The 9396-nt window shown below is 39.7% G+C and overlaps 2 protein-coding genes across 2 annotated transcripts in view; one reads left to right on the top strand and one right to left on the bottom strand.

The window, feature by feature from the left end:
* Positions 1-11: 11 nt before the first annotated feature.
* LOC144525214 (coiled-coil domain-containing protein 89) lies at positions 12-3384 on the bottom strand. Its single transcript, XM_078261831.1, has 7 exons — positions 3207-3384; positions 2193-2665; positions 1836-1966; positions 1599-1735; positions 1433-1509; positions 1221-1320; positions 12-1140 (listed from the first exon to the last, which is right to left on the bottom strand). Exons 1-7 carry the CDS (start codon positions 3264-3266, stop codon positions 1054-1056), a joined length of 1065 nt encoding a protein of 354 aa, XP_078117957.1. The 5' UTR covers positions 3267-3384; the 3' UTR covers positions 12-1053.
* A 634-nt stretch (positions 3385-4018) lies between these two features.
* The window catches only part of lrp2a (low density lipoprotein receptor-related protein 2a), a 48842-nt gene continuing 43464 nt past the window's right edge, over positions 4019-9396 (top strand). Inside the window, 2 exon segments of the mRNA XM_078261830.1 lie at positions 4019-4139; positions 4142-4291. Of these exon segments, the coding sequence (XP_078117956.1) occupies positions 4019-4139; positions 4142-4291 (271 nt within the window).

Here is a 9396-nt window from a genome sequence, read left to right as displayed (position 1 = left end):
GTCATCAACAAATTATGATATCGTTTATGTATACACATCTTGCGTCTGAATATTTGTGTCATTGTCCTTTAGGTGTCTGCTCATTTGGGCCATATCCCCTCTGCTGTGGGTTACCAGCCCACACTGGCCACTGATATGGGGGCAATGCAGGAGAGAATTACCACTACCAAAAAGGGCTCCATCACCTCAGTACAAGTGAGACGACACAAAATGCTAATTGCACATCAGCGCACTCATTTTTCCTGATTATATATACTCAAGTTGCTCATTTTGTTACAGGCTATCTATGTACCTGCTGATGATTTAACTGACCCAGCTCCTGCCACAACTTTTGCTCACTTGGATGCAACAAATTGCTGTTAACAATATCCGCAATCCAAAAACTAAACTAAAATCTTGTCTAACAACCTAACTGTTTTTTTAGGACTACAAATCATTGCAGGACATCATTGCCATCTTGGGTATGGATGAATTGTCTGAGGAAGATAAGCTAACTGTAGCTCGTGCTCGTAAGATCCAGCGTTTCTTGTCGCAGCCCTTCCAGGTAGCAGACGTCTTTACTGGCCACATGGGAAAGCTGGTGCCTCTGAAGGAAACAATCAAAGGCTTCCAGAGCATTCTAGGAGGTAGAGTGCTGCGTCAAGGTTCATATATTTCTAGATGGGATTAACTTAATGGACATTTGATTGTAATGGTTATTATTTTCTTTCTTCAAGGTGAATATGATGCCCTGCCAGAGCAAGCTTTCAACATGGTGGTTCCCATTGAAGAAGTAATCCAAAAGGCTGAGAAACTGGCAGAGGAGCATTCTTAACAATATATTTTCTATTTAAAGAACTTTTAAGATGTCATGCTGTGTATGTATGTTGTGGTTCCATTTCTCTGGAAAGGTGAAGACGAAATTAAAAATAACATTGTGATATATTTTTTTTGTCACAGTTTGTACTTTTCTTTTCTTCACATTGTTAGCACTGTCAGGGAACAAACATTCTTGGTGAAAAAAATTTGTTTTAATGAAAACATAGGCTAACACTTACATATTATTGCTAAAGTTTAGCCCATCATGTGGCGAAGCTTCTTATTTAACTCCCTTTCTTGTAAAAGGAGGTTGGTGCTGTGCTCTTTGAAGGCTTCAAAATCCTGTAAAATAATGCCAGAAGAAGATATGTTGAGCATGTTATGTGGGCCACTGTCAATCACACTTGCAGATTTTAACAAACCTTTTTCAGCTTCTCATATTTTGTCGTGGATTCATCAAGAGCAGACTGGAGAGACTTCACTTTAACATCTGCATTAACAGTTTCTGCTTCCTGTTCAAACCTGAGGCAAGATCAGAACAAATATAGTCATGGAGAAATATAGACAGGGACAATACTGGTTATCCTTCCGGATTTGTCTTAAAGCAGTATTGGGTTGTTGATGCACAATTTACCTGTCCTCTGCTTCGGCGCGGGCTTTTTTCTCCTCTTTCCATTGTGTCTCCAGTTGCTGGATTTCCTCTTGTTTCTCCTGTATTTAAGAGCAATTTGTTTGTAGATAAAGTAATTGATTCATCTGTGCAGAGCTTTTTCTTTTTAGCAAGTAGTATATTCAATCACCTGTATTACTTTCCCTCTTTCCATAGACAGACACAGTAATTTGTCCTTCTCTTTGGTGAGGCTTGTTATGCTTTCTCTCAAGTTGGTTTCCTTGAAAGCATGCTCTTCTTCAGCATTTTGTAGATTCAACTTTAATGCTGATTGTGGAGAGAAGGCCAGAAGTTTACAAATGCTTGTACTTTGTAGCACTTGAGATTATAATATAATATTGAGAATGATAAAACGTTGACTACCCACCGTTGCACATCTCTACAGCATCTCTTTGTTGTTGCTGAGCACCATGCAATTGATCAAGTAGCGATGTGGCCCTGGATTGATGCTGAGCTGTTTGTTCCAGGAGTTTTGACTGGCATCCAGCTAAATTCTCCCTAAAAGATTGATGTAAAATTCAGCAAAAGTATTCCATTTAACAACAAACAGAGAAAAAAAACAGCAAATGCTCACATTTTAAAAGCTTAAACCAGGGAATGTTTGGCAGTTTTACTTAATAAATTTCTCATAAGATGATTAAAATTGCTGTTGATTAATATTCTGTTGGTTGACCAATAGATTGACCTTTCAGCATTATTAATACATGACAATAGTTCTACTTACTGATATTCAATTTCCTTATTTGTGTATTTCTCTGTCAGCTGTTTGATTTCTTGCATCTGTTTTTGAACAAACACTTCTTTATCTTGTAATTTTTGGGAGAAAAGAGTGTCATTTTCTGACTGCAGCTGTTTGTTTTCCAGCTTTAACTGGGCATTCTGACTTTTGTACTCTTCCATGAAAGCAATAATTGCTTGATTGTTGGCAGCTAAATCCATAAATCTCTTCTCTAATAGCTCTGCTCTGTTTCTTTCACTGTCCAGTTCTGTCTGGCAGTCTGTTACTCGTCTCTCTAGCTCCGTATTGATGTGTTGCAGGGCTTGACATCGAAGAAGCACCTCATCTGCTCTCTCTTTCAACATGCAGATCAGACTTGACTGTTCATCTATCCTGGACCGCAGCATCCCTGTCTCTGTTGCGTCATTCGCAGAAATGCTTCTACGTTTCTCCAGTGACTTCCGAACAGTGTCCATATGCTGGGAACAAGGGAAAAGGTCTTGTGATAGAACATGATACACAGGTGCTTTTGGCAGCTCCATAGTAAAGTCATGCTGTGTTTGGACAAGAGCCTGACTGACACTGTTGTTTCAGGCTGATACTGATATCATTTGAGATGATATATCTGTGGAGAAAATTCTAAATAAACTTTAGGTGCTCTCTTGGGCTTTAGTTTGGTCAAACTTTTCTTTTCTAACGTTAACGTTATACATTTGGGGAGCTTTATTTTAAACAATACATAATATGTAGCTAACTTTATAAGCTCATATTTATAAGCTGGTATACTGTAACATTAGTGGAGTAACGTAACTAGTTAACGTTACAAAGCACAATATTTCCCTGTAATGTAGCTGGCTAACTTGACATCAAATTTGAAGTGTAACGTTACTCAGGAGACGGCTAACTAGCAAGTTAACATTAGCTAGCTAGCGATAGCTAAACTAGCTACTAACGTTTTTATGTATAATTTTACCAAAGGAGGACCCCACAGATTTATCGTTGTCATCGATATTTTCTTACCTGCGTCGTGTTGCCCTCCACCTTCATAACGTTTTCTGCATTTCTCTGTGGAGTTGCCATGATGAGTACAAATGAAAAAAAAGGCCTTTAACGTTACTTAACTTCCCCCCTCAGGGCTCGGTTCCTCATTTCTCCAAGTTTTAGTTGCTCGGTTGCTAATGGCAACCGTCTTTGAGCTGTCCTGTGATTTAGGGTAGATGCTAGATCGGATCCACTAGACGTGTGGACGTCACAGGACGTGCCTCGTGGCCCGCATTATTCTGACTTATTCTGCCTCTGATTGGCTTACCCTGGTTTTCTTACCCTTACTCTAACCAATCCCCGGTCCACATGCCTAAACCTAACTACGTCGACCGAATTAGCTTCTAAACTGATTTTTTTTAGGAGCAGGCTGCGGCGGCAGGTGGAATGCTGATGGCCCTGCTCGGCCGCATGATGGAGGTGTTGGACTACTGATCAGACGCTGGAACGTTATGGATCGAAAACATTATGTTTTCTTATCTTGTTTAAACCATGTTTAACTTTGGTAGGCCTACTGTACATTTGTAGTCACTTAATTGAATGGTGCAGTGCAACTGGCAATTTTCTTTTTTGTCACTTTTCATTTTGAGATCTGACGGTGTCGTCGATTTATCAAACGTTAATTGTTTTATTTTAGTGTATCTTTAGGGAAACATTAATATTACTGTTGGACATAAAGAGAGCCCAACGTACCCGGTAATGAATTTATGGCAACTTATTTTTAAACTATTTTGCATTGGTGTGGGGCATGGTTGTATTAAGAGAACGGTGTGGGGGAGTGTGGGACCTGGATGGCATTATGCAGGTTCCAGGGCCAGAGGGATTTATCCGGAGGGCCGAGACTGGCTTGGGGGAGCGGCTGTCCTGGCCTTTGTGCACGCCCCTTTTCATCAACTAGCGGGCCAAGAAAGACAGACAGAAAAAAGCAACAGCATCCCAGCCCAGTCCCTACAGCTCCTCCATCTGCACAGCGGAGCTGGACGGACCAGCCAGAATGTGGAGAGCACTGCTACTTCAACTCTTTCTCGTCTTCATATGTTGTGTAAGGTGGTGCAACTCTGAAGGTAAGTAGTATGATTTTTTTCTTCTTCTACATTTTTCCCTGCTCACACAGGCTGTCAGCAGAATGATTTATTGAGGACCTGCAGAGTTGTAGTGCTACCAGTGATTCACTCTGCACTTGTTGCTCATCAAAACAAACCAGTTACTGTGCAGGGAAAATGTTGCTGAATTAAAATGCTTCTGTATTTATTTATTTTAGCACAGAACAATACATTACACACCCAATGAGTTACAGTACAGATTCTGATGAGAATCAGAAAAGGATAGCCTACATCAACTAAACACATGAATAACCTTGTTGATGATTCAAAAAGCCACTATAATGGAACTACACAATCTTCTTCAGTAATTTTGATGTGGCTCCTAGGTAATGTTGTTCTGGCTCTAGAGCTAAATGTTTCACAACATAGTATTACTTTAAAGGTTGAGCACAAAGCCTTCCTCAGACAGATTGGAAGTTCTCTTGAGGAACTTTTGCCTGAGCTTTACTGTTGCTAGGTAACAGAAAAGAGCATGTGACTTACAGACAATCTGTGAGGACTGAGAGTTACTGGTACAAATCCCATTCAGTGGAGCAGATTTTACACCGCAAACCACTAATTCAAATTCGATTCCAGCTCAAGGAAGAACTTTATTTTCTAATTTAAGTCAGAGACGGACAAAATGCTCACATACTGCTCTTTATACATGACAGTCTTGTGTTTGTCTCTTGTGTTTGTAGCCCAGCAAGATCCTGCTTCTCAAATTGTAATCTGCTTTCTTTTTGCTCAACCCTTAGTATGTAAGCTCCTTAGTGTGAATCAAGCAACTAATTACACTGCAGCTGCTGCAGAATGGAACCATTTCTACCTAAGGAGCAGTCTGGAGCGAAGTAAAAACTGTACCAAGAGTAAGGTCATTGCCACAGCTTTCTTATGTATTTATTATTTAACATATCTTGGACCAATTTCCTCACTGGCTAACAGACACACAAAAACAGAAATGGTGGACTGCCCATGCCAAAAAAAGATAACAAAAACAATTCACTTGGCATTTCCTTTGAATTACAGCAGTCACAGTACTTGTAGCTGACATTTGCTGATGATAACTGAGGTGTACAAAATGATGACTTGACTTAATCCGCAGACTCTAAGTAGACCTTGTCAGCATGTGCACGTTGATCATTAGCTTGGATTTGTTGTGATTTGCAGACAGCGATTGGTGACTGTTTAAATAAAATCCATGCAGTCATTCAAGGTTTAAACATTTGAATAAGCATTCCATGTTATACGGAGTAGCAAGTGAAAGATGTGTCACTTTATAATTTACTCAGGAAGATAAGTAATAGTTTATTAATGTAGTTTTACTACGAGGGGAAAGGATACCTTCTCTAATCTCTTCTCCTCCACAGAAATCCTTTAGTTTGATAATTGTTTCTTCCATAACCTTCTGTAACACATTACCCAGTCCTTGGGCTTGGTACTACTGCAGAATGCATACACTGGCATTAATAGCTAATGTAACAGTCTGAGGGGATTTCACGGTGCTGGTTTATTAACTATCCTCTGCCATTTTTGCTGTTCCAGACATGTTTTGTCACTAAATTGAGTTGTTTTTTCACTATAAATCATTGGCCAGCAGAATATTAATGACATATTAAGTGAACAGTAAGAACTTTGATGGTGTTACAGATTACGTTTTTATTTCACAAATGGAATATGAAACAGAATAATGAAAACAGACATCTTTGTTTATGTAATTGTAATTGTCTTGATTTGATCACACTTATTTTTAGTTTGAGTCTGTAATGGCTGTAAACAAATGTCTTCTGTTGTGTTCAAACTTTTTAAGACACACAAACTTGGCCTGCACATGCATGTTAAACCTCATGCATGCCAGCGTCTTTCCGGTGTAGGAGTCTAAATCCTTGCGCAACAGTTACACTGCGTTAGAAACAGGAACACAGTTGGCACAAATCAAGAGCAAATCCTTTCTTTTCCTGCAGCTCCCTCAGTCTATGTTACAGACACTGAGGATGGAGTTTAGCCTCCAATAAACAGTTAGTTAGCTGTGACTCACTGTACAGAGGAAAAATAAGTTGTCCAGTCTCTCTCTAATTGCATTGTGACAACTTCATTTATAATTCATTCTTTTCACTCATGCTTTTGTTAAGGCACGTACCAAAAATCATGTTGAGTATTTCTCAATTTTAACTAGACCAAGGCTTTATTCCTCTTTTTTGCCAAAGCCCTCTCGCTTTTTCACTGTTTTGTGTGTAGCAGTAAGTGCCAAAGTCACTTGTTTGGCAATTGACTGCATTCTGCTGCATTGATTTCCATATGAAATAGGCAGCACCACTTCGCTCTGACAGCATGGATGGGTCCAGCGTTTCATGCTGCCAGCAGCCGTTTTCTCCACTTTTTTCTGCACACATACACTGCGCCAAAACAAGACGGTATTGATGAAAGCTTGAAGACACCTTTCAGGCGCTCCACATGACAAGAAAGAGATGTTTCAATGTTAGAGGACAGGTGTTTTCTAAATGGGTGGCCATGTGAAGGGAGCTTATGTTCCACTTTTGTTTAACCTTATCTCAGGAAGTAAGCCTTACTGTACTCTCCTTTCTGCTGAGTACTTTTTTAGGGTGACACTTCCAGTTATGAGTTTGCATCCCTGCTGGCACCTCTTTTGTGCCATTGTAACTTCACAGTGGGGTTTAAGGCGTATGGGGGGTTTCATTCTAATGAAAATTCCTCTACTACTCTTCTTTGTTGGGCAATAGTAGGGCGTCCTTATTTTCCTGCATAGATGGTGCGGTGCTCTCTCCTGCTGTGGGTTTAAGTTGCTAATTAGGAAAGACAAGGCTGGAAAGAAGGGAAAAGAAAACATTAAATTACACAAAAACACACAAACAAAAAAGTAATGAAAAAAGCACTGATCATTAGACTCAGATTAAAAATTGTTAATACGATTTGCACCCTTACTTTTATTTTCTCAAAAAATGATTGACATAGTGAAATTGCAATTTTTTTCAGGATGAAGACATAGAAATTTGATGATTAAGGAAAAGTTACAAAGAAGACGTTCTTTTCAGAATGTAAGAAGAACCCTCGCACAAGATAGTGCTGTTGAAAGGTTCGGCTTCAGTGTATCTGTCACCTTTCCCAGAAGTAATACTGTCAGGAAACACTGGCTTCATTTGAAAGCCTCCAGCAGATTGGTTTCTCCTTGGCATACGTGGTTTTAAATTATCAACCAAGGCCTGAATGTATGGCAGCTATAAACATTTTGCTTTGTTATTAATTTGTTTTGCTAATTTTTGCAATTTTATTTTATTTGTTCAGTTTAATAACAGTTATATTTCTTTTTTAAACATTGTGGTCCTGTACAGACAGTAGTGTTGTCTGGACATTCAAGACTTAAATGTAATAAATCTGCCCTTCATTGTCGAGGGAAATATTGTAATTTTGTTAAATAGAGAGCATCTCCTAGCAGTTATACTGTATGCAACCCTGCTGCCATGCTATAGATGATGCTGAAACCTCTGGGATCACTGCCTTCTGCAACAAAGGCTCCCTTTGAGCAGATTGTGAGCAATTTTATCATTAGTAAACTGAGCAGGAAAAAAGGTTTTGCCTCCTGGATAGCTGCTGAAGGAGTTAAATATACAGCTTGTGTGTCTAGGTTGGTCGTAAAGTAGTTTGGTTTTTTGTTGGCAAATTAATCTGAGACAAGTATTCTTGATTGGAGCGTATGCAAGGCTTTTAGTGCAGTAGCACAGGCAGTGACCCCACAACTGTTGTGGAAGTGATCCACCTTTAAAAGAGAACATTACATAAAGGAGATGATAAACCTCTGACTCTAAATACAATCAACGCCTTATTCACACAGCATTTATCAAGCCAATAGGCTGCAAGTGTGTAGGCAATTCATTTTTGGTAGTTTTAGTTTTTGTCACATGTGCCTATAATTCCTTATAACTAGTAACTTCAAGCCATTAATTTGTAATTGTAGAATCATTGCTATGGGATTACTGCAGCATTTGATTTTAAATAAGTAACCTCAATATTTTGCAAATGTAGAAAGCTATCTGATTAAGAAGGAAGAATGTTTCCAAAATGCTGGATAAGACAGGACAGAGATAGACCACCAACCTCAAGCGAGCACCACCAATCACCACCTCACAGCCCTTTTCACGAAGAATTTGGGTTGAAATGGTTGCGGTACCACTCAGTACCACTATTTATTCCAATTACATTTCAGATCGGACAGGAACAGCATGCACCATAAATCAGGCTGTCAAAGAGACAATCAGAATTGCACATTCCTATTTGGACGGGTCTGATAGAGTGCTCTGCCACTGAACTATGCTGCCTAAATCAATCTCTCCTGGAAAACGTCAGGGAAGGTAGAGTGGTGGTACCTTATCTCTACAGATGCCACTCAGTGAGAACATCAAAAGGAGGCTCGGGATGAGTGCGGTGAAGATTGTGTAACTGTCGGGGGGGATGGCTGGCACGCTTGTCTCCAAGGCTTGTCGATGCTGTTAACAACATGCTTCATCAGTGGAAGGCATCCTTACCCCATTATGCCATGTTTTTCTATTAAATATAGAGTATTTAAGAATTTATCAATTATCTTTTTTTGTGAAAATATTTTAATGTAGTTTTTTTTCTTTGCCTCAAGGACCCAGGATAGACAGAATGACACGTTTTGGGCATAATTAAATAATGATAATAACCTGACATCATGACTTCGCGTAAATATACACGCCACTTTATCTGTACGCATTTTGAGCTATCCACGTGTATGACTACGCTGTATACAGTGGACGGCAGTCTGCAACGTTACATCATGATTAGGAAACGTGACACGCGGGTTGGGTTTAGTAAAAGAAGAACCGGTTGGGTTTAGTAAAAGAAGAACCGGTTGGGTTTAGTAAAAGAAGAAAGGTGAGTTTAGGAAACGTGACATGCGGGACACAATCCTCGGTCTCCTGGGTGAAAGTCCTGTGTTTGACCCATCCGCCACCCTGACCAACCTCCCTACGTGGATTTTCGCCCTTTCATACTACTCGCTACGGCGTAAATTCACACGCAATTGCAAGGTAATGTAAGTCAATGGAGGC

The sequence above is a fragment of the Sander vitreus genome, chromosome 11 (assembly GCF_031162955.1).
Source record: "Sander vitreus isolate 19-12246 chromosome 11, sanVit1, whole genome shotgun sequence".
Taxonomy (NCBI): Eukaryota; Metazoa; Chordata; class Actinopteri; order Perciformes; family Percidae; genus Sander; species Sander vitreus.
Note: the sequence above shows the minus strand (reverse complement) of the source record. Positions and strands in the feature narration are given on the sequence as shown.

Excerpts from the sequence above, each read along its gene's own strand:
- LOC144525214 (XM_078261831.1), bottom strand. The coding sequence starts at position 3,266 with ATGGCAACTCCACAGAGAAATGCAGAAAACGTTATGAAGGTGGAGGGC. Across the intron at positions 1,321-1,432 it reads CGCGCCGAAGCAGAGGACAG|GTTTGAACAGGAAGCAGAAA; the intron begins GTAAATTGTGCA and ends ATCTTGCCTCAG. Across the intron at positions 1,141-1,220 it reads AATATGAGAAGCTGAAAAAG|GATTTTGAAGCCTTCAAAGA; the intron begins GTTTGTTAAAAT and ends ATTATTTTACAG.